We start from the raw sequence: 24,586 nt of genomic DNA, 5'->3' as shown, positions 1-24,586 counted from the left end.
CTATAATAACTAAATCTATATCCGCGATTTACGCGCCAAGAACAATAGGAAGGTGAAACTCGTTACTCAATTTTGACACGTCTTTCTCCTTCTCCTACACAACACTCTTGGTCTCGAGCATTCAATTGTGTTCATTCCGATGGCAAGCATCACTGCAGCGCCTTATACCAAGATGCTAGAGACTCGCAAGAGCGGTGACTTGAACTCACTCCGCCGAACGCCCTCATAGACGAATCTCATCTAACTTGGTCATAATCTGGGAGATGTACGCTTCTCCAACAACAATTCCATCTTGGTCGTCCAGCAGTCCTCCTTGCTCCTCGTCCTTTAGTCCTTCCAGACATGCGACAGTGACCTCACTGTAAAGGTTTCCGAGGCTTCTCGGGACCAGGGTCCTGGCCAAACGGATATACCTCTGCTTGAGGGCCTCTGGACTCCTCAGAGCTCCTCCGCTCTCCAGCAGCTGCCTGCCAATCCCGCGACTACTACGATCTGTGAAACTGCCCCAGAGTGCGATCTCCAGAAGTACAACGCCCACACTGTACAGGTCGTGGCGCATGGTGAACTCGTCGCCCGCGCTCATCCTGTGCCGATCCGGGTGAAGGTAGATGTTCTTCTGCCATTCATCTACACGAACCATGTTAGACTTCGCATCTGCTTTGCGGACATCGTCGAAGCCGACGAGGTATGGATCGCCTACGACGTTGGGGTATGTTGAGGGCTGGTCACCATCCTGGGGGACCTCATCGAATATCAGGATGTTCGAAGGACGGATGTTCTTGTGGACGAAGTTTGCGGAGTGCAAGTACAGCACTGCAGACGTCAGGCGACGAGCGAGCACGATGCGGTCGGTCTGAGAGTGTTTGATACCGACAGAGATGTTTGTCGGATCTGTCAGAAGACTTTGAAGCGACCGAGGGTTGGCCTTTCGCTCTGGGTATGCGAAGTGCATCAAAAAACTGTGCCCAGCTTGGTCTTCAGAGAACCCAGTACAGTGTAGGAGCCCGGATTCTGAAGCGATCACATGATTCAGCCTGGCAGAGAGGTCTCGAACATTGACTTCTAGCTCTGCGGTCTGCTTCGAAGTCGTCACTGGGTCATACTTCCGATACTCGATCAAGGTCCTGGTTTGCGCCAGATCCCAGATCTCGGATTGATCAACTTTGGAAGTGATATCCTTGGCATCTGGTGTTCGCAGTCGAAGTGTTGCACGTCGTTGGTCGTCTTTGAATGCACCACGGATTCGGACAATCCTAGCTATGGCTGGGTTGCTAGTGATCTGCTTCTGACCCGCCGCAATGCTGCCGCCGAAGAACAAGACTACCATAGCACGGGTGACGAGTCGTCCATGCCATGTTTCGAGCTCCTCAACTGCCTCGCTGATCCGCTTCCTGCCGCTGAGAGAGAATGCCAGTTTCGTCCCCACGGTCGGTCTGCCTTTCGGAAACTGGTTGATCGCATTTTCCAGCGCTGTCCGGAGGACTTGAAAAAGCTGATAGACTCCATTCTTGATCGTCTCCGTCATCTGGTCATGGATCGAATGGAAGAAGCCCAACAGAATGTTGAGCTCGCCGCTGACCAATTCAGTGACGAAGTGCTCAAGCTTGACAACCTCGTCGAACTTCCTGTACGACTCGATTTTCTCCTTCAAGAAATTGCCATATTTGATGCACAGGTCGATGACTCCTGGCAACGCAAGCACTAATCCCGCTACGCCGGCCGCAGCTTCAGCTCCAGACATGACGAGGCGCGGGCGATCATCTGCGTGTCGTGTCGTTCAGCATTATATGGTATCCAGCGTGCTAACGTGTCAAGGCAACTACAAAATGCAATGGGGCGCTCCAGTTGCAGGGGAGTATGCATGAAACCCAGCACTTGGCCAATCGAGCCTTTGGGCTGCCGAAGAGGCGTCTCAGCTGATTTTCTTGGTGGCAGAGCTGAAAACAGAACCTGAGTTGGGACGAGTGGACAGAAAGCACGTCAATTTGGTACCTGTTGACCAGCTTTACTCCACCGCCGAAACATCACCAAGAGAAGCCCAAGCGAACTCTGAAATGCTGCTTTCGTTGATTCTTACAGCGAAGGCACATTGCCTCCTACAAATGTAATGACGGACAATCAAGAGTCGACTTTAATCTTTGCGCAGAACCCCATCGCCGCCTGCACCGAAATCTCGGCAGCTTTTCAAGACGAAGCGCTGACCAGCGGGAAGAACAAATTCAGCCAGATATCTGGCGGCAACTCGCTGCCGGGTCTTGCTACATTGAGGACTGTCGATGACCTCGTCACGTCGCTCGTATCGCTCGGCGTCCCAGGACCGCTGACCTTATATAGTCGCTTCGACGAAAGGAGCCGCCTTGGTCAGGGTGCCCAGTTTCTGGTGACTTCGGGCGACGTTTTGTACCCAGAAGACTGTCAGGAAGAGATTACTACAGTTGAGGTGGCCGTCAAATGGCCCCTTTTCCAGTATAACGAAGATGGATCTTTGGATCTTACCTCGCCTCGATCTCGCCAACAAGTACACGACATGTATCTCGAAATAATTGCTCTCAGAAACAAGTCCTTGCGCTATCACAGGGACATCGTAGACCTGTATGGTTGGGGTCTGGATGGCACCTGGTATGAAAGACCTCTGCTTGTGCTCGAACTTGCTTACGCCGACCTCTCCTCCATCTTCTCGAAACACGAGTTGGGCCCTGACTCAATTCACCAGCTCAGCATCGATGTCGGACAGGGATTGGATGCGATACATGCAGCCGGTATTGTACATGGAGATCTCAAGCCGCAGAACATTCTGGTATTTCGAAACAACAGGTGTCAACAGGTGCCGTTCATTGCCAAATTGGCTGACTTTGGACTGTCCGTGGGCGACCACCAATCACCTTTGGATAAGTGTATCGAGGTCGTGGGCATGTCCAGTCAGTGGTGTGCACCTGAAATATGCCATGGCTCCAAGCTCACGGTCGCGCAGCTTGTCAAAGCCGACAACTTCTCTTACGGAATGGTCCTCTGGAGCATCGCCTTTCTGCGAGGACATCCTCCGTCCAGCAAGCTTCCAGGAGATGCCATGGCGTTGATCAACTATCCCACCCGATTCCCTGAAGCTTTCGCTTCACAACTCAAGCGTGGGTTACCGCTCCTGCTGGCAGATTCAGTCGAAGCTCGTCCCTTCGAGGTTGGTGAGTTGTTGATGACAGATTCAAGCGCAGTGAGATATTGGTGAGCTGGGGAATTGCAAGACCAGATCCGGTTGCGCCGCTAATGAGGGATTAGGCAGCAGGATGAGGCTAGTAGGAAAGAACAAGTGATGCTCGAGCAAGAGACCGACAGTCTACAACGCTCGTTCCCTATCGAGCCTATATCTATCGAGCCGCTCTACCTCCAGGGCTTGGAGGCATCGTACAGACGATACAGACCTACTCTGACAGCACCTCAGCTCCTTTCCTTGTTCCTTGCTTTGACGCATGGATCGCCGACCAAATCTGGCAAGGAGTTACAGCTCGCGGTGTTGCAAGCGGCTATCAGCAGAGGAAGTGTGCCAGCTCAAGCCATCATCGCCGACCTTTGTCACAATTACGGGGTTGCTTTCGAAATTGACACCGAGCTGCTGCAAGATGCTGTCAGGACTGGATCTTTGATGGCCTGGAGAAGACTTCATGACACAGCGCCGAAGGTTGCCGCAAGAGCGTGGGACCAGTTTCGTGAACGAACAGGATATAACCAATTCTACTCGCCGTTGCCTGCCATCGCAGAATGCGACCTTGCCTATAGGGATGAGTACCAGAATAACTATCTCCATATCATGGCTGCCACAGGAAAGCATATTGAGCTTAAAAGTGCCCTGAAGACTGGTGACTTAAGAGCGTCAATCAACACTTGCAACATATTTGGCGAGACCGCCCTCTACAAAGCTTGCCTTGCTGGCCACTGGCAAGCCGTATCAGTCTTGTGTGAGCAAGGCGCAGACGCGTCGATTCGATCCGGGATGATCGGGCTCACTTGTCTTCACTGGCTGTTCAGCTTCTCGCCTGCACATATTCGAACCATACTCACGGCCCTGCTGAAAGCAGGGGCCAATATCGAAGCTTGTACAGAACCTGTGTCCTGGATGTCAAATCTACATTTTCCGTTCTCCTGGCCTCCAGGCTCTCCACTCCATTGGGCGATCTTCACGGGATGCACCATAGCAACCACAGAATTGCTCATGAAAGGCGCAAATCCCAACGCGCGTGATGGTCGTGATCCATATATCACAGACGAGAACGTACGAGTGATGCGAATTCATGGCAATGCCGAAGAAGGAGAGTACTCAGAATCAGACGATGAGACTGGAGGCTTCACGGTGGTTGACCTAGCTGCAGCTATGCATGATGCGAAAGCTCTGCAGCTTATACGCAGACTCAGCACTCACCCAATCATCATGAGCGAGGACGAAGAAGGATATACACCTATTCACCGCCTATCGTACTTGCGAATGTCCCGGACAAGCAATAAACTACGGTTCTGGTATCCAGCATTTGTAGGAACACCTGCTGAACGGAAGCAGAAAATCGTGGAGACGATCCAAGAACTCCAGAAGATGGGCGCCGATATAGACCAGCTTACCAAGACACCAATGAATCCTGGCCGCAGTCTGGTGTCCGGTCTCACACCACTCATGATAGCAGTGACCGAGACTGACGACATTGCCACCTCTGCCCTTCTCCAATGTGGAGCAGACCCAAACATCGCAAACGCCAACGGCGCAACAGCCTTGGTACTACTTCCCGACAGGTCACACGATTTCAGCGACCTATTCGTCATCATCGATCTGCTTGTGAAAAGCGGCGCTAATACCAACCATAAAGCGAACGATGGGACCACGCCATTGTTGACTGCCGCCCGACGAGCAGGCACGCTTTACAGACATATCATTAATGCCGGGGCCGACCTTAAGACCACGTGCCGTGGCATCAATGTGCTTGCTGAGCTATTGTACAGCAAATCTCATCCACGCTGCATGCATGAAGGATTGAGTACCAGCGAAGAGTCCCTCGCACAAGACAATTATCTCGCACAGCTCATCGTTTCCAAAATCCCGGATCTTGGAATTTGGGCTTGCAATGTAGACAAGGATAATGGAAGTCTGCTACACTACGCAGCTGCATCGGGACTGGTGAAGTGTGTCGAGGTGCTTATTGCTGCGGGTCTGGATGTCAATCAAGTTCGCAAAAATCATTTTTCTGGCCCCTCAACGCCGCGGGACTATAGTAGTACTACGATCTTCATTGGCGAGGGCACACCGCTCGATGTCGTGGGAAAGCATATTGATGCCCTGTTGAGGGTCACGAGACGATTGGTTGCTCCGTCGGTCACCCGTTTCATTGTTGAACAGTATAAAGCGGTTGGAAGGATTTTGGTGGCTGCAGGTGGTACAAGTTCGAATGGGTTGTGGGCAAAGCACTCCGGTGCCTAAGAGATCGATGCAGAGATATCGAGAACCACGTCGATTGCTAAACCTAGGAGATGAGCTAGAGCACTTTCCCGCTTGCTGCGAGTCTCCATGCATTCGAGGAGGGCGGTTGTGTTGGGAATGAGGCTGAGAGGAAATTTGACGAGACCGCGAAGATAGCAAGAGGCGAGCGGGTTCAGCATACGAAGCCTGGGATAATACTACATGACTATCCGCTGCGCTCACGATGGCCGACGAATGTGCCAGCCGCTCCATTAGTGATCTGACACAATTGATTGCATTCTCATGATCAGACAACACGTTCGAAAAGAACTGTACCCTAAGGGATCAAGAATTTACCCTGACAGCAGGATGGAATCGAATGCTGAGCAAGGATCAAGAGAGCGTCCTCCATTCGCCGACTTATAGCACGCATTCCTTGTGTGTGGATGGCGGTGTTACAAGCCTCCAGTAAAAGTGTACCTCAAACACCCAATGTCCCAGTAGCCACCGATTCCACCGTTGTCACCTGAAAGAATGCAGTTAGCAAAGACACGCGGGTAGGTAAGTGAGCAGAAGATAAAACTTACATTGATAATAGATAGTAAGCATCAAAGACCAACAATAATCCACAATGTCAATAGGACTGTTGACGTTTTGAGTTTCCACCCCTTCTACAACGCAGTTATCTCTCCACGCCACGGAATAGTAGTAGTCCACCCCTCGTTCATCCGGATCATGTTTGGTTGCTGGCGAGGAGCCCGGACCTAGGTCAGTGTTTTCGTTGTCGGAGCAAAATGCAACGGCACTTGTATGTTGCCAGATTAGATCGATCGATGCGTGACCAGGAAGCTCGTCGGATCCTCTGCAGACGATATTCTCGTACGGGAAAGGTGTAGCGCCGCCGGGTAGTTGGACTGTCGTTGTTACTGGGGCTGAGGAAATGGTTGAGGGTGTGCTGGAAGATGACGCTGATGCGGTTGATGTCAGAGTTGGAGTTGCAGGTGATTCTGGGGTTGGGACTGAACTAAGAGTTGAATCGGGAGTCGAAGTAGGAGTCGAATCGGAGGTCGGACTGGGAGTTGGAGTGGCAGACAACGTGCACGCACTGTTGGCTTGACGTTTTTGATTGGGAGCAATTTGACTGCAGTCGTATGTTTTAGCGACACCGATCCAATAGAATGCCTGACATGTTCCGGTTTCGAAGGAATCTATCGTTGCTTGCGGCACCCTGGCTCTGCTCGAAGCTGCACAGATCGCGTCGAATGGCAACGACGATTCCTTCCCAGAGCCCTGACTTCTGGCTATGCAGAAGTGGAGATAGAAGTACTCACCCTGGTAAGGCATCCCAAAGGTCACTGCCCATCAACTTTCCCTGGATCCAGCATTGCCAAATTGCTTTCTGTCTCAGTCCGCAATCTATAGCTGGATCCAAATTTTCAAACGTATCTGGATCCTCTTTCTGGTAGTTGCTGTAAAGGATCTACGAAGACTTGAGTCAGCATCTCAAGACCACAGTGAGATATTCAACGAAACGGGTCGTCGTTGCCACGCGGTATATCTACTGCGCAGCGTCCAGCGAGATCGTGACGTGACTTACCATCGCCTTGCCATAGGCCCCGGTCTCCAACTGATTGTTGAGGGTCTGTCTCCTGTATGTAAACTGAGAAATTGGGACGCCAGGCATTAATTGTGCCAATGTCGTCCTGATCGGGGTGAGTCTGTCTGTCGGGACTTCTGGTGTGGCGCCGTCGAAAAGAGGCTGGTTATCTCCATTCGTAAGGCTGGCGCTCATTCCAGAAGTGCTCGCGTCCAGGTCGAGGCTATATGTCGCCGGCGTCATGATGAAGATCTTTGTGGTTGCTGTGTCACCGAATACGCCACCCTGAACAAGAGCGCCAAGAGGCTCAGTATCGGCTTCTCCACCAGCTCGGCCGTTGCTGGAACAGATTAGTTAGCACTAGGTCAACGAACTGGAATGGCGATGGAAGATGACTGCTCGGCATACTTTAGGTAATCGATCACATCTGCTTGGAAGTTCGGTGGACCCCCGGGTTCTGTGAAAGACGGCTCCCACAGATGAGAGATATATGCCCCTACAATGGACACCGTCAGTAATGCGCCATTTGAAAAAGCTTCCTCGGCGCAGACCAGTTCAGTCCCCTTTTGCTGTCTCTGGGAATGTTGACATTGTCCCCGTCACAGACTTCGATTGCGTAACATTGAAAAGCGACATACCTAGCCGAGATACCACCAGAATGGATGTGCAACCAGCGAGTCCAGTTACGTAGATGTTGGTTTCGGAGGCATCGAAGTATCTGAATCGGGAACTAGAGAGGCCTACTTGGCCAGCGTTGTCATGGACCACGTTGACCGACCTTTCCTCTCCCTTGACAGCATCATAGAGCTCAGCAACCACGTCCCAGTCATTTCTGTTCGGAATGTCACGTATGGCCAAGTTGGAGTGCAAGAAAAACGAAGTAAGATTGCTCGGCTTGTTTGTCGTGGGATATGGAAGCGAGGGTACGGCTGTGGGAGTTGAAAGCTCGCGGCGAGCATTGCAACCCTGACAACCAACGGTACAAGAGTAGGGGTATCCTGAAGTGGTGGAAGTGGTCGTCGTTGAGCTTGAGTCGTCCGATACATCGCATCCATACACTGTGGCACATGTAGATAACACTGAACTAGCAGTAGTGGTGACGGTGGCCCCAGCTGAAGAAACTCCGAAGGAAGTGCTGGTGAGACATAGTTCAGCAGACTCGGTCTCGCAATCGTCCGGCTCTGGCTCATAGGTCGGCAGCAGATCAGGACCAACTGTAAGGGCAGGCCAACTAGGAAGCGTGCCACTGACACTGATTGAGATAGACAGTCCGGGAGGAAATGTAATGGGTGGTGGAGGTCCAGGTGGGTGAATCCCAGGCGGCAGATTGAACTTCCAGCCGAGGATATCGGTATCTAGCCAGTCAATACAAAGCGAGAAGAACCACAGGTTACAAGGTATAATGGTACCATCATCGTCAGCCTTCGGTTCTTGTACAGGAGTAGTGATGGGAAATAAACCCAGAGGAGTGGTTGAAGTTGAGCCCGTGCTACTCGAGGGAGGCGAAGTGACAGGGCCTGGTGAGAAGGTCGTCACTACACCATCGGACTGTGTGATAGTAGTTGGTTGAGTGATGCCGGTCGGAATGGTGAGTACAGCTCCCGACTGCGATACTATAGTAAGGCCGTCCGAATTTGTCGTAGTAAGTACTGGTGCGTTGCTTGTCGAAGATGAGAAGCTAGGGGTGAATGTGATCACAGAACTGTTCCCATTCGTGATTGTTACTGGAGCAGAGAGTGTGGAAGAGATTGTAAAGCTTTGACCTGACTGCGTGATGATTGTGAGTCCATCGGACGTCGTTGTTGTAGATGTGAGATCGCTCGTCGAGGGCAGCAACGACGGCGAGCTGGTCGAGTCAGAGATGATCACAGATCCAGAAGTAGTTATTAAAGTCGTAGGCGTTGCGACGAATGAAGAGCTGGCGACTTGACTAATAGTGGATATCAACGTTGCCCCAAGCGAGTTCGTCGTGGTGACCACAAATGCAGTGTTTGATGTGGTGGTCTGGTTCGAAGAGATCGTAGTGATGCTCGACCCCGAGCTAGACGAAGACGGCACCGAAGTTGGCAATAATGTATCAGATGCGCTTTCCGGAAGGGAGAGCGTACCCGTTGAAGGGAAGTCAGTAGATAGAGAGCCGGTACTAGAGCTTTCGATGGTCACAGTCTGCCCAAGAGAGTTTGTAGTTGTGGTTAAGCCTGAAATCGTCGTGGAAAGTGTAGAAGAAGGCTGCAGACTGGAGCTTTCCGATATGGTCTGCGAAGGAGAGCTGGTGGTTGGCACGAAGGCTGAAGTACTCTCAGAAGACGCAGAAGAAGGCTGAATCGTGGTGATGGAATTGTCCGGAAGTGTCACAACTATTGCTGAAGAGATGCCTGGAAGTGTAGGTCAAGTGTCAGTAGGTATATCTGAGGAAGCGGAATGTCTCCTGTTTTTTTTTATTTGTCTCCGCAGTAGACTCAAGGTCACAGGCATTGAGAATAAAGGATGCCTGCCAGTGGGGTCTTTGCTTACCAGTAGGCAAAGTGATCGCAATGGAGCTGTCAGATATAACAGTCTGTCCGAGAGAATTGGTAGTGGTAATGACTCCCGTTGTTTGCGAGGAAGAAGAAGAGGAACCTTGCAATGGCGTTGATAGGGTGGTAGTCGATATGCTGCTGATAGGAGTCGTCGATATGCCGGTGGTGCTACTGATGAATTGAGAAATACTGCTACTTGGCGAAGAGGAAGTACTTGCAATGCTGGAGGTTGGCGAGAATCCCGAGCCTGTCAACGTTGTGGTTGAGCTTGACGTCAAGGTGAAGGATATACTTGTAGTCAGGGTCGAATAGCAGTCCGTATCAGTACCGGTCTTGACGGTGACAGTCGATGTGGATTGATTGTGGCAGCGAGGACGATTACTGCAAAATTTCCCATTGCAGCTACTTCCACAGCAGGCTTGAGGAACGGTGCAGTGTTGACCACGGCCGAGAGATGACAGAGACGGATTGGCGGCCCGCAAGCAAGAGACGTCGATTGCAAGCTCTCGAGCGATCTGTTCCAGAGTCGCGGGCGTGGACAGGACGACCTTCACTTCACTGTCTATGTCGACAGCAATATCTCGGATACCATTGTGCTGTCCCCTCTCAGGGAGCGTCAGCGTTTGAGCAAGGCTTGAGAGCAGCAGAAAAGCTGTTGCGAAGTTTGAAACTCCCATTGGCGGTAGATGTGGTCTTTGTCCAGCGAACGAGGAAGAGAAGTCGAAGCGAATTTACACCTCTCGGTCAAGGACTATGAGCTTGGTAGGCATGAGAAACGGATGAAGAGTTGGACGAAGTTATAAGTAAACCAGCAATGAGCCCATAGGCGATTTGATCCAATACTCATGGCTCTTACCCCGTTCTAGTCCCACGCAGGTGGCGATTAATAGCGTATGGTCCAATGCTACTTCATTGTGGTTGCACCAAGAAGCCACCTCAGGACTCTGCGGTTCCTCTAGAGCGTGCTGCCGAAAGACTCGAGGTAGGACGGACTGGGAAGGATTCGATTGAAATCCCAGCCATGGCCCATGCCGCATTCAATGATCTCGGATCGGAGTGTGTCTAGGTAGCAGCAATGGGCCTGGCACATGTTCATTCATCTGATCGGACTGGCGTCGCACAGCAGTGACAGCCTGGTCATACCATGATATTGCGGCTGAAGGGGAGTGCACCATCCAGATTTTTGCTCTTTATTAAGCTATCCTGAAACATTGGTTGCATCGACTTTCTTAACTAGAGAGTACGAGAACTATCGAGTCAACTAGGTATAGCGGTGGGCGTTTCCCAATTGGTGAAACCGAGCCCAGCCAAGCTGAAGTTCTGTGCGACGTGCATGTGCAAGGGCATGAGCATCGTCAAATCCTTTCGAGCGCTGAGTGCCTTGCTAGTTGAGAGGCTGCGGGTTCTGGCATGATTTTCGGAAGACTTCTGGTTTGCGACTTTCTCCCTTCCGGCTTGCAACAGAATCGTTCAATCTCGAATACATCAATCTGCGCTCGGAATGGCACCAGCGAATGCAATGACGCTCTGTACCGAAGCGTGCAGGACTGACGATGTGTCCGTCATGGAACAAGCCATACTTCTCGCGTCACAGCCGAGCTCTCGCCATGCAGTGTCCGACATCGTCCAGCGCGGGCTCAAACGTGCCTGCGCGAGGAACGCGATCCACGTGCTCCAATACGTGCTTGAACACGGCCCCGATGTCGAGAAATTGATTGCCAAAGACATCTTGATCAACGACGAGCCTACCAAACCCTCGCAGGAGGTGCTCGAGATTCTCGTCGCTCATGGATGGGACATCAACAGTCGAGGCGACAGCTGGCCGTTGCTTTGGTTCGTCGTGGAATATCCCGATCTTGTGGAGTGGTGCTTGGACCATGGCGCGAAAGTCGATGTTCCTGACGACTTGTCTCGTGGAAGCTCACCGCCGCCCACAATCCTGGGCCTGGCCGCTTCATCGGGCAGTGTTGAGACCTTTGAGCTGCTACGAAGGAGAGGTGCTCCGCTGGACCGACGCACGCTGCACCTCGCCGTCGAGAAAGCAACATTGCTGGCCTCGAGAGGCACAAGTCAGCCCTACACAGACCGAATGGCCATGGTGCGACATCTGATTGACGTCGTCAAGCTTGATGTCAATGCCATCGAACATCGCGTTGGCGATCAATGCAGCACACCGCTCTGCTATCTTGCTCGCCGTCCGAACAGCGACAGCCATCGAGAGCTGATCAACTTCTTGCTGGATCGCGGTGCAGATCCAGAGATGGATTGTGGAACGGAAGGGGGTATCGACTGGCCGCGTCCAATCGATTGCGCAGAGTCTTGCGGTAATCTGGAATTTCTACACGCCGTACAGGAGTGGCGAGGCAGGCAGCAAGGCGACGGGTCGAGCGAGAGCATTTAGGAGACGACGCATGCTCTTGTCGCCTGCGAATGCTCTTGTCGCCTGTGCTAACTTCCTGTCCATGCTCGGATCTGCGAATGATGCTAGGGGGCTTGATCTAACAAAAGATTCCGGAAATGCGTACAGAACCTGCCTCTAATTAGGCTTATAAAACGGTTCCTAGAAATTACTATACTCGATAATATAAGCATAATTTAAAGTATATGAATTAAGAGATACGCTCTAGATAATCCGAAAACATAAAAGTTATTTTTATATCTAGCTACTTATATCCGGATACTATATATAGACCTATAATACTACGCTTTCTCGATAAAACTAAATAAGCGAAATCTTTTAGAATTATCTAGCTATCTACGTAATTATATATATTATAGTTCGCTAGTACTCGTACTCCTCTACCGTATATTATAGTTAAGGTTCTAGTAGGCTATCTAGTCGAGGTAGTATATAGTTAAGGTTACATATAAGGAACCGATATTATTAAAAGGATAAAAGCCGAGTCTAAGTATAAAGAAAATAGAGTAGACGCGCTAAGATACGTATAGATATATATATATATATATCCGTATATTCGCTAGTCCTATTTAAGTACGCCTAGTAGATACGTATAGTCTATTCGATATATTCCGCTTCTATAGTCTTCTAGAGTTACTCTCTACCTATAATATCGCTTAATATAACTAACTATTCGCTATTATAGATCTCGTTTACTTCTATAGTCTTCTAGCGTTACTCGCCGCTAGCGCGCCCTTTTCTATTATAAACTACTAAATAATATCGCCTCTTACTACTAATATAGGTAATCGCGCGTTTCCGTCGTATTTATATAGCTCTACTAAGGACCGCAATCGTAAGAATAAGAACTAGAATAAGAATAAGAACTAGGCCTATTAGTATATTCCTCGTTTGCCTAGTCGTAAGGGCTAAGGCACTTAGTCGTAAGGAGCCTATCTAGTCGGGCAATATTGCCTACCTCGATATACTATATAGTTAAGATATACCGACTCTAATATAGTACTTCTAATATCGACTAAATAATATCGGACCCGCTACTAAACTCGAGGAGATCTAGATACTAGTATAGGATACTAGATTATATACTAAGGCGGAGCAGTTTTAAAAGGAGATCGTTAAAGCTAGCTTAAATTAGATTCTCGATATATTCTATCTAAGTCGTAGCTTTACTACTAGTTAACTTTAGATTAACGTACTCTACGCCTTTATCTTCGTATACTAGGATACCGTTATAGTCGCTAAAATAGGCGCTAGTAAGAGTCTACTATACTAAGCTTATATACTCTTAACTAGGATAATTACGATCTAGATTATTATACTAAACCGTAGCTTATAACCCCTTAAGATACGTTACAAATCGACTCGGACTAAGTAAATATAACTACTAGATTTCGACCTTATACGCTACGAAGGCGCCGCTATAGAAAATCAGCCGTACTAATTTTAGTAATAATTAATGGCTGCCTAACTAGGACCTAGACAGTCGTCGCTCCTAGATTATTAGGCCTAGTAATCTTAGAAAAGAGCCGAAGCCCGAATACTAATACTATTACAGCAGGCACGGAACGCCGGGCCTGTATATACTTCCGTAGGACCGTAGATACTCTTACTAATACTATACCTTTGCTAACCTACTAATCGTCCCTCGTATAACAATTAGTAGCTTCGCTTTAGTTAGATCTAGATCCGTTTAAATAGTACCCGAGTACTAGACGAACAGGCACCTTAAAAAACTAAAAAACCCTACCGCCGCCGCTTAACGCGACCGCGAGGTCCCGTACTAGCGGCACTGACCTACCTACCTAACTATAACAACTACCTACGCTCGATACTAATACGATTACAATAGTCCTCTAAATTCCGCACATTATCTTCCGTATATATGTAGCTATATACCGACGGCGCCCTATAGCCCTCTAATTGCTAGACTAGGCGGCCCGCCTTCCTTATCTAGGTTTGTTTACGCGATACTAGCACCTACCGAAGCGGGCACTAGTCGAGGTAAGAGCCTGCTAGTATAAGCACCCTAGCAGTTTCCCGACTCTTATCTAGTTCCTTAACTCTATACTTATCCTATACTTATAAGATTATCGAGCCTACGCTTACTCTATAAATATACTAGCTTCCGCGCGCGCCGATTTAGACGCCTACTCGTTAAACATCGCTTTTTGCTTTAAGGAATTCTTAGCTAACGCCGGTTACGCTAAGTTAGTATACTAGAAGTAGAGAGACCCGTTAAAAGCAGTCGTTACGACAATTACTACTTATTATTAGCCCCTAGAAGAATATATACCGCGAAAACTCTCAGACGCTAGAGGTAGTACTACCCTTAGTTTCCTCTAGAATTAGGCAGTTAACCGCTCTTTAGTTACGGTAGTAGCGAAGACGCTAATTACACTCCGTAACGAACTTGCTATTTTAGACTCGATAGAACCTAACGACTTAGCGGCTCCTACTCTAGAACTAGCACCGCCGTTACTAGACATAGTAGTGCCTATACGTATAAGTCCGGACACTAGCCTATAGCTACGTCGCCGTCGGACTATTTTAGTAGCTAGTATACGACGAGTTATATACGTACGTTATAGGTCCTTACCGATTGTATTTCCCCTAGGCCTACAAGAACTTAGTACCTTAGAGCTATTAGTCCCGAGTAGTCCTAATTTGTCTTTACCGGTTTCTGTCGACCTTAAGTAGTAGGCTCCTAAATAGCAAGGTCCGGAGCAATAGAGCCCTAAGCCCGAATAGTAAGAGCTCTTAGCCCCGAACAATCTAGAGTCCCTTTTATTAGGCACTAAGCTTTACTAATAAGGTACTTAGTAGTAAGAGCTTTAGTAGCGGAGGCCTAAACCAGAATATTAACGTCCTAAGACGTAGTAATAAGGACCCCGATAATAAGAGCCGTTAATCCTACCCGCTTCTACTAAAGATATAGCCGATATGTCCTAAGAGATAGACCTAGAGTTCTAGCGTACAGACTTAGTATACGTAGAGCCTAGCGTAGAGCGTAATCCGCCCCCTCGCTAGTAGCGCTATAATAGGTTAGTCGACGCTTTCCTAGGTACGGAGGCTAGGCGTCTAGTCGCGGACCGCTAGCGTATACGTAATACTAGCGCGGGACTATCCTCCTAAAACTAGCGAAACGGTAAGTAGCTAGCTTACGACAATCCCTAGCTCTAACGTCTATAAGAGGGCGCGCTACGCGAAGTCCCGGTACGTAAGAACTAGAACGCCGCTAGCGCTAACGCGGCCGCTAAAGACGCTAACGGCGAAATCCTAAATGCCGCTAATCTAGCCGTCCTATATAACGAGATACGCTAGCTATTTAGACAACTGTTAAATTAATAAGTTATATAGACCTAATAGCTTAGGGACGAGATCCGGGACGAGATCGACTAATTACGCTAGAGTATCCCTTCGAGCTTAGTATAAGACAGGCTAGACACTAGAAGAGCTAAGCGCCTCGCGCGTATAGGTTTAAACGAATAGGTTCTATATAAACAAGTTCTATTAGCCCTACTACCTAACCTAGTCGAAGCCTAGCCCTATTACTTACGCCGTAATATATAACGCAACGCTAAGGCTAGGCAACGCCGCTATAGCTAAGGCGGTGCTAGAGGGCCTCTAAGCCTAAGCCTAGGTAATTCTAGTACCTAGGGCGGGAACTTTAGCTCCCGAGGTTACCGCTTTAACCCGCACTATATCGACAACTTCTAGTTTAGCCGCTTACCCTATTATAGCCCGTAGCGTTCTTAGCGTTTAGAGAGGTTCGATCCGACGGATATTAGATATTTCTACCCCGACGCCCTATACGTAGACTTAGATAGCTAGGATATCTATACGTATAGTAACAAGGTTACCTTTACCTTAGTGCACCTGTTTTTAGACGCGGCTTGCGATTACGCGGTAGTTAATTACGCTCGCATAGTGCGTACCTAGCTTACTAAGTGCCTACGTAGGGCCGTATAGTAATAGTTTATTTACGAGCTAACGAGCAATAACCGCGATACTATTCGCGGAAGAGAGGGCATTAAGCGTTAGTATAAGGTACTAAGGGACAAGTTTAGTAGATCTATTATCGAGGCCTAGGACAAGCTATACGCCGAATCTTATATAGTATAGGATATACGTAACCGTAGAGTACCCTAGTAGTTTATTATAAACTGTATCCGCTACGTACGCGAGGCAGGTCTCGAGACAGACCCTAATAGACCGTACGCTCTTCTCTACTAGGCGTAGTTACAATTCGAACCCCGCCTATAAGACAAGCTCGATAAGCCTTTACTAAGTAATACTATTTATACTTTTACGCGAGCCGTAGAAGACAAGTATAAAGTATAGTACCGTAGGTACACATAGTCCGATAGCTACGGTATAGTACGAGGCCGTAATAGGTATAATAGTAAGTTACAATACCGAAACGCTCGTAATAGCGACTAGTACGCCGATTCTTCGGGCGCGTATCGCGATACTTTAGGTCGCGGTTACGCCGGTAGGTTCGACGGTCGGTACGCCGTAGTAGTACGCGGATATCGCGACAATTTAGGTCGTAGTTACGCCGGCGGCTATAGCAATAAGCGCCCTAGAAATAGTAGCTATACTAATTAAAACTAGTATTAGCGCCGAGATTAAGGAAACGATAGGCAAGCCCTAGCTAGAGAGGGACGCCTAAAAGAGTACGCTTCTAACCGTAATAGGGAGCTACGTAATAATAATCGAGGGTACGAGGCACGCGGCGGCAATCGAAATACTAATCGTAGGTAACGATAAGATAGGGGTACGTAAAACGACGTACGTAATACCTAGGGTTAGTAAGAACGCGGCCGCTAAGGTAATAACGCCCCGCGTAACTATTACGCTAATAAGTAGGTACCGGAGCCTCTAGTCGAAGAGCCTATATCTATCCTATAGCCGCGTTTATACTTACGCCTACGATCTAGCTTACGCTACTCGGCGAGGCTAGTAAGCCTATACTCCGTACCGGCGTACTTTAATAACTAGGTAGATATCTACTATAGATTAGACGACGTAGATAATAACGCCTCTTTATAGGACTCCGTATTAGTATACTATAGCGAAGTTCCGCTACTATCGCCCTTTTCTCTATATATCGGCAAGTACCTTCTCCTAGCTATAGAACCCTTTGCTACGATACGGCCTTTAAAGTTCTTATACTTAAATTGTAGCGCGAAATTCGATAGTAACAATCTTTTATAGGACTATAGGCGTACTAAGCACGCTATAGAGCTAACGCCTAAGAAGGATAGTATAGAGGAGGACGCTAGGCTTATTAAGTCCGCTATATTGCTAAAGGTTAAGGGAGTATACGCGTTTCGAGGCTATTATTATCTACGTATAGTTGTACGCCTATAGAAAGACGGTATAGAATACGTAGTTTGCCTAGATATAGGCGCTACTATATTACTTATCGATAAGGCCTTCCTACGCTAGACGCGCCTAGACATCGAACGTAAGCGTCTAGTAGCTCTACTAAGGGTTAAAGGCGTAGGATTAACGGATATTAGTAAGTACGTAGATCTCGATTTTTAGGTACCGGGAATCGTTAAGAGCTCTAAGGTTATCGCCTATATGCGTTATAAGGTATATATCGTTAAGGAGCTTAGCGCTAAGTTCCTTATAGCGATAGACATTATCGGCCCGGAGGGTATTAAGATTAATATACTATACCGTACGGCAACGATTAATTCCTATAAAAAGGCGAAGATTCCCCTACTAGTAGGCTATAAAGATTAGGTTAAGTTCCGTACGGTTGTATACTCGGGCGATAAGAACGTCGTTCTAGTACCGTAGGCTATAACTTTAGTGCCCGTCTAATTTAGAACGTACCTCCCTTCGGACCGAGACGTAGCGTTCTACCCGTAGAACTAGGAACTTAAGAACAAGGCCCTAACTATCTACGCCGTAGTAGTAGACGCTACGGTAAATTTCGTATAAGTCTATAACGATACCGATCGGCTATAGACGCTACTACGATATATAAAAATAGGATATATACGCGAGTACGACTACTATAGCTGCTACTATATAGCGCCCGAAGAGCACGCCGTAGCCGGCCTTCCGCTACCGGACCTACCGAACCCCGCAAAGGAGAGGCAGCTTTTTAATAGAGTAATAGCGTATAGTACTAAGGAGTAGGTATAACGTATCGAGGATATAGTAAAGAAGCACGAAGACCTATAGAGAGACAAGGGCACTACTATAGACATCCCTAAGTCCGATTTCCTAGAGGTTACGCTAAAGCTAGGCTACGAAAACGACAAAGTCCCTACGGTAGCGTACCCTCTCTACGGCCCCGATAAAGAGGTCGTAAACAAGACCTTCGACCCTCTCTACGTATAAGGAAAGATGTCCTTTACTACTAAGCCTACTTAGTTCGGGTTCCTAGTCTTCGTAGTCTAGAAGACGACTATAGTAGATAGCAAGCTAGTCCGTAAGGGACGTGCGGTCGTAGATATTAGAGGCCTAAACAAAATTATAGTTAAGGATTCTTACCCGCTCCCTAGATAAGAGGACATTATTAAGGCACTACGCGGCTCGACTTATATTATAACGGTAGACGCGGTGTCGTTTTTCTATTAATAGGTAGTAGCCGAGAAGGACCGTAGCAAATTCGCGATTAATAGCTACTACGGCTAGGAACAGATACATATAGCTATTATAGGTTTCTCGAATAGCGTATAACATATCTAGCGCTAGCTTAACAAGATCCTTAAGCGATATAAATCCTACTACCGTACTTATATCGACGACATTATTATCTACTCCCGTACCTTCGAAGAGTGCCTATAGTATCTAGACGCCGTTTTCGAGTGCCTAGTAGGTAAGAACATTAGTATCGTACCGTATAAGTCGTTCCTCGTATATCTATCTACGAAGCTTTTAGGACAACGAGTATTAGGACTAGGATATACTACTTATAAGGAGAAGGTCTAGGCTATTCTAGACTTGAAATTCCCTACTACGTTAAAGGATATCGAATTTTACTTAGGACTTACTAGATAGTAACGCTAGTATATTCTATACTACTCTACGATTACGATACTATTCGAGAACCGTAAGAAAGAGCTCTTGCGTTTTAGCCTAGCTAATAAGGGTAATAAGCGAAAGCGCTACGTAGCTAGGACCCTAGCCTTCGACGTAGATAAGGTACTAGAAACCGAGCACAAGGCCTTTAATATCCTAAGGCAGATATACTGCGATATTAAGTTCTCTTACTACGCGGACTCTAATCGCCCTATATATATCGACTTAGACGCCTACGTAGGAGGATTCGCGGTAGTAGTATACTACGTTAAGGGAGACCTAGAGCCGACTATCGAAAATAGCAAGGCCGTACGCTTCCCGGCAGATTAGGTACAGGTTATTATATACCTTAGTAAAGCCCTTACGGACGTAGAGAAGCGGTACCTAGCTACCGAGCTCGAGGTTAGCGGACTAGTATAGATAGTACGTAAGGTACGGATAATCCTACAAGCCGTACGCAAGCCGGTATATATGTTTTCCGACTATATAGCGGCCCTAGGCATTACTACGGTAGCGAGCCTAGCAACGACGACGTCTATAGACAAGCTTAACCTTCGCCTAGTATAGGCTAGTTAGTACCTCTCTTAGTACCCTAAGCTTAAAGTATACTACCGCCTAGGACGCCTTTACGGAATACCGGACGCCTTAAGTAGGCTCGTAGCGGATCTTAACCGAGCGGCAGATTAAGCGTACGATATACTAGATCCCCTAGTATACAACGATCCTACCTCCGCGAATAATATAATCGACGCGTACTATATATATCTAAGCGAAAGCGAGGGTACGATTTGTTTTTACGCTATAATAGTTAATAAGCACTCCGGTAGAACGTATATATCCGACGAACCTATAGTTTTCTACTCTATACTCGTAGAACTCGCTACTAAATTCAAGGACGACTTAAAGGCAGGATATACTAAGGACCCCTATTAGGCCGCAATCCTAGCTTAGCTAAACGCTATAGAAGAACGCCGCCTATAAGACGCCGCCGAGAGAACTCTAGATACTAACGACAACTCTAATTATAAGGAAGCGGATATTATAGGCGAGGCCGAGTCGAGCCTATTAGGACTTTGCTTTTTCTTATAGGACGACCTTATCTATTTTAAGGACGACACTAACGGTAGAGAGAGACTCTATATCCCCCGCTCTCTATATAAGGAGGTCTTCTAAATAGCCTATAATTATTATTACTACGTAGGTTATTACCGCACTTACGCCCGTTTATACGCTAGCTTCTATATCCGCCGGCTCGGACGCGAGGTCTCTAAGTATATTACTTACTACTCCGAGTGTATTTTAAACTAGATACTACGCTATCCTCTATACGGCGAATTGTAGCCGATTAAATACTAACCTATTCTATAGTACGCTATTATAACGGACTAGGTTTACGGCCTGCTACCTAATAAAGACAGCTACGATAGTTTCCTTACTAAGACGTATAAGTACTCTAAGCGCGTTATACTACGCAAGTGCAAATCAACGTAGACGGCGTAGTAGTATAGTAGCGATTAGATCTAAGGATATATCGAAATAGAACGAAACCTTCCGGCTATTATAATCGGCAACCGTAACCCTATTTAGCTTAGCGAATTTATAAAAGCAGCCTTTAAAAAGTTAGGCACGAGGTTCTTCGTAACGATAGCGTACTATCCTTAGTCGGACGGCTAGTCTAAGCGAACTAATTAGACCGTAGAAATCGCACTCCGATTCTTTACCTCTAATTATCCGGACGCTAATTAGACGGACGTATTACCGTATATCTAGGCCGAGCTTAATAACGCTAGGAATACCTCGACTAGAGAAATACCTAATATTCTAATTTAAGGATTTAAGACAAACTTAGACGCGCTAAACCCCCTTACTAAGCTCCCTACGGAAGACTACTTAGCACTAAGATAGGAGGTACGCGATTAGGCTACGGACTCTCTCGCGTAGGCGGTAGCAATAATAAAGGACCGATACGACCGCAAGCATCGCCCTATTTCCTTTAAGACGGGCTAGAAGGTACTGCTTAAGCTATATAAGGGATACCGCCTACTAGGGAACCCTAACCGAAAGCTCTCTACGTAGCGTACTAGTCCTTTTAAGGTAGTACGCCCGGTCGGCAACCTCGCGTACGAACTCGATCTCTCCCTAGTAATGCGTATCTACCCTATAATCTTAGTTTCGTAGTTAGAACCTTACCCCGAGGGCCGTAATCCGTACGATAGAGAGATACCTAAGCCTAGGCCGGTAAATAAAGTACCTTTCGACGACGACTACTTATACCTAAAGGCGCCCTATTACGAGATCGAGAAGCTCCTCGGACGTAGAGTCTCTAGAGATAAGACGCAATATCTAGTTAAGTAGCGTAGCTACGGTTACGCGTACAACGTTTAGTACGACGTTAACGACCTCCGCGACTTAGCGGAACTTGTCTAGGAATACGATCGCCTCTACCTATAACAAGCGTTACGATAGCAAGCGGCACGTTAGCAAGCGCTATAATAGCAGGCACCGATAGCGCCGTCCCTAAGCGCGCTATAGTTAATAGTAGGAGAACTATAGGCTCGGCCTTCTCGGAGGCCTAGCTTGCGTAACTCCTAAAGAACGGCTATATAGAAGGTTAACTAAGCAGCACTATACGCAATAATAGGCATCTCTATCGCGGTATATTACGTTATAGCATTATTATCTATAATTGAATCGCACCCTACTTTACTTCGTTTTAAAACGCAAATAGTTTACTTTCTTGTTCTCCCCCTATTGTCGCTCTAAAGCGCGCGGCGACGCGTCTTATTATTATAGTTAACGTAGGACGCGTCCTATTATCGGGCGGGCCGCACCGTATATATAAACGGCGCGGCGTAAGCGAGGTAAAGTTTGCGTTATAACAATGTAGAACGCTCTAGCAACGCCGCCGGTTTTTAGTTGCTATATATACGTAATATACTAAATTCTCTCTACTCCGCTTAATACTATTTCTATTATCCTTACTAAGTATACGCCGCCTCGACTACTAGCTTATACGACAACATCTATTACTAAAATAGAGCGTAGCGAGCGCTACTATCCGCTAGCGGGCGAGCGCGGCCCTCCTACGTAATAGTAATACGCCTATAAAGAAGACGAGCTCTTAGAACCGAGCTAGTAGTAGCTACCTTAGCGTCGCAAGGTTAGCGGCCTACTATTCGCCTTAGTACTACTATAAATCGAGCACTATAAGGACTATATTAGCTCGCCTAAATATATCGCGTAGGCGAGCCTTAACAAAATCCCTTATAATAAGGTCCTAGTAGAGTTATACCGCGAGCTCGACCGGCCGCTACTAGAAAACATTAGTAACTTCGTTAACGCTATAGTATAGGTACGAATCTATCGTACGCTAGTGCCGCGCCTACTATTACGTAGAAGAACTATATAGGTAAACCCTATTACCTTAGAGGACTTCTTCCTAAAGCACTACGGCTCCGATAGGGTATATATTATATATATTCGCTTAATCGACCTCTTCGAACTTACCTACCTACCCCTACTACTACTCGACCCCGAAGCTAATCTAAAGCACCGTAATACCTTACGCCGCATCGCTATCTTATTATAGTAGGGCGCTAGCATTAACGGCTACGAAATAGGTAATTACGCTAGCTAGGCTACGTTTTTCGGCCTACCGTAGTTCTATTAGTTTCTAGACGCTAAGCTAGACGTCGCTTAGGACGGCTAGCGATACCGCGTTATTATCCCCGATCCCTAGTACGCTAAATTGTTTTCCGATCTAATAGAGATCCCGGACTAGGTCCGTAACTATAATATCTACTACGCGATCCGGACGCTCGCTAAACTCGACCTTACTCTAACGTCTTATAAGGAGAACGGTATACCCTTCGCGGTACCCTATACCTAGACCGCGTTTTAACTTATAAGCGCCTTAGTTAGCTATAGCTTCGTAAAGAACGCCCTAGATAAGCTATACGAGATCCTTACTAGTATACTAGGCTAGGACGAGACCGAGCTAAACCTTATATCCGTATACGTATAGATTATATAGATTATAGTACGTATAGTAGATAGACTAGAAGACGAAACGCTAGAGTAGCGCGACGAGCGCCTTAGTTAGACTACTAACTACTATAACTTGCTAGGCTAGTTCGAGGAAAAATAGAACGTTACCGTAGAGGCGATAGTCTAGTACTAGCAGACAGCCGCGATATACGTAAAGGCATAGGAGAAGATTATTATACTCGAGCCCGTCGACCTAATTACGTCCGATAGTACCGAGTTACTAGACGCCTACCCTAAGCAATACGCCGCCTTCGCGCGATTTTAGACGGAATGCTATTACTAGAAAGAGCGTACCGTAACTATAGTACTCGGTCCTACTAAGATTGTTAAGATAGTTAAGCCTAATACTCTATAGATAGATTACCGCAATAATTAAGGACAGGTATAGGGCGATAAGGACCTTCCTTAGCGTCTCGGAGAAGCCGCAAATTAATACTAATATACCTCGGACGCCGTAGTAGCTACCGCGCTTAACGCCGATACTAGCGCCGTAGAGTTAGCTACTAAGCGCCCTAAAGGAAAGGCGGCCCTACGCCCTAAGGGAATACCTATATATCTATTAGCCCTATATAAGAAGGACCTTAAGGACCCTAACGACGCGACGCGTTAGGACACTATTTTAGTAGAAGAGTAGGAACTAAGAAAGGTAATTATAGGTAAAAAGCAGGACGTAGAAAAGATAGACGTCGATAGCGAGAACGTAACAGAGAAAGAAGAGTAGGAACTAGGAAAAGTAATTATATAAGAAAAGTAGGACGTAGAGAAGATAGACGTCGATAGTAAGAACGTAATAGAGAAAGAGTAGTACGAAGGATAGAAAGAAAAGGCTATAAAAAAGGGTATTACTATAGGTAACGCTAGAACTAAAGACGATAAGGGCCCCGCTCCTCTAGATAATAAGAGTAAGGACGAACTTTAGGGCGAGGCTATAGACGCTATCCTTATCCGCGCCGACGCCCCGATAACTATACGCTAGGTCGTAGACGCCGTTTAGTTAGCCTTCCCGAACCTCTACGCTACTAAGAGCGTAGAAGATACCGAGGAATTCCTTAACGCCGATAGTGCCGACGTCGACGTAGATCCGGACTTAATCCGCTATTCGACTTTAATCCGCGAATAAGACGCTAACGGTATATACGTCTATAAGCTTAGTACCTCTAGCCGTAAGGCTATACTCTTACGTAATATAGAGCCCGCCTTTAGTACTATATACGGATGCGATATTACTATATATCTAGTAGAGAGCTCTACTACTAGGGGCTCCTCTCGAGACAAGGTAGTACCTCTATAGCAATACTATACTAAGTAATAGAAAGATAAGACGTAGCCGACTACGCTAGGCAAGGCAAAGTAGAACGGTAACGAGTAGAAAGGCTTAGATAGAGACGATAACGATAATAACCTACCTAAGCCTCGTCGTAAGCGCCTCCCCTTAGTATCCCTAGATATCGGCTAGGAGGTACGCGATATAGTTATAGCTTTAGGCGCGCGTTAGCGCGCGGCAAGCTACGCCTTTATAGCGGTAT

General features: G+C 47.3%; 4 protein-coding genes across 4 annotated transcripts; 2 read left to right on the top strand and 2 right to left on the bottom strand.

Moving 5' to 3' along the window:
- Positions 1–223: 223 nt before the first annotated feature.
- Positions 224–1,741, bottom strand: MYCFIDRAFT_197104 (uncharacterized protein; the record flags this gene model as incomplete). Its single annotated transcript, XM_007929168.1, has 1 exon — positions 224–1,741. One exon carries the CDS (start codon positions 1,739–1,741, stop codon positions 224–226), a length of 1,518 nt encoding a protein of 505 aa, XP_007927359.1.
- A 46-nt stretch (positions 1,742–1,787) lies between these two features.
- MYCFIDRAFT_175392 (uncharacterized protein) lies at positions 1,788–5,718 on the top strand (the record flags this gene model as incomplete). Its single annotated transcript, XM_007929167.1, has 10 exons — positions 1,788–1,855; positions 1,889–1,928; positions 1,966–2,065; positions 2,124–3,175; positions 3,205–3,249; positions 3,281–5,293; positions 5,323–5,357; positions 5,382–5,447; positions 5,479–5,484; positions 5,517–5,718. The coding sequence occupies 10 exons, from the start codon at positions 1,788–1,790 to the stop codon at positions 5,716–5,718; spliced, it is 3,627 nt and encodes a 1,208-aa protein (XP_007927358.1).
- Positions 5,719–6,590: 872 nt separating this feature from the next.
- MYCFIDRAFT_78767 (uncharacterized protein) lies at positions 6,591–8,100 on the bottom strand (the record flags this gene model as incomplete). Its single annotated transcript, XM_007928977.1, has 6 exons — positions 6,591–6,678; positions 6,766–6,914; positions 7,032–7,371; positions 7,440–7,527; positions 7,670–7,863; positions 8,015–8,100. 6 exons carry the CDS (start codon positions 8,098–8,100, stop codon positions 6,591–6,593), a joined length of 945 nt encoding a protein of 314 aa, XP_007927168.1.
- Positions 8,101–10,571: 2,471 nt separating this feature from the next.
- MYCFIDRAFT_78768 (uncharacterized protein) lies at positions 10,572–11,951 on the top strand (the record flags this gene model as incomplete). The annotated part of the gene is made up of 2 exons (XM_007928978.1): positions 10,572–10,606; positions 11,096–11,951. 2 exons carry the CDS (start codon positions 10,572–10,574, stop codon positions 11,949–11,951), a joined length of 891 nt encoding a protein of 296 aa, XP_007927169.1.
- Between the last annotated feature and the right edge of the window lie 12,635 nt (positions 11,952–24,586).

Source organism: Pseudocercospora fijiensis, assembly GCF_000340215.1.
Source record: "Pseudocercospora fijiensis CIRAD86 unplaced genomic scaffold MYCFIscaffold_5, whole genome shotgun sequence".
NCBI lineage: Eukaryota > Fungi > Ascomycota > Dothideomycetes > Mycosphaerellales > Mycosphaerellaceae > Pseudocercospora > Pseudocercospora fijiensis.
The sequence above is the reverse complement of the archived record's forward strand: the minus strand, read 5'-3'. Positions and strand labels throughout refer to the sequence as shown.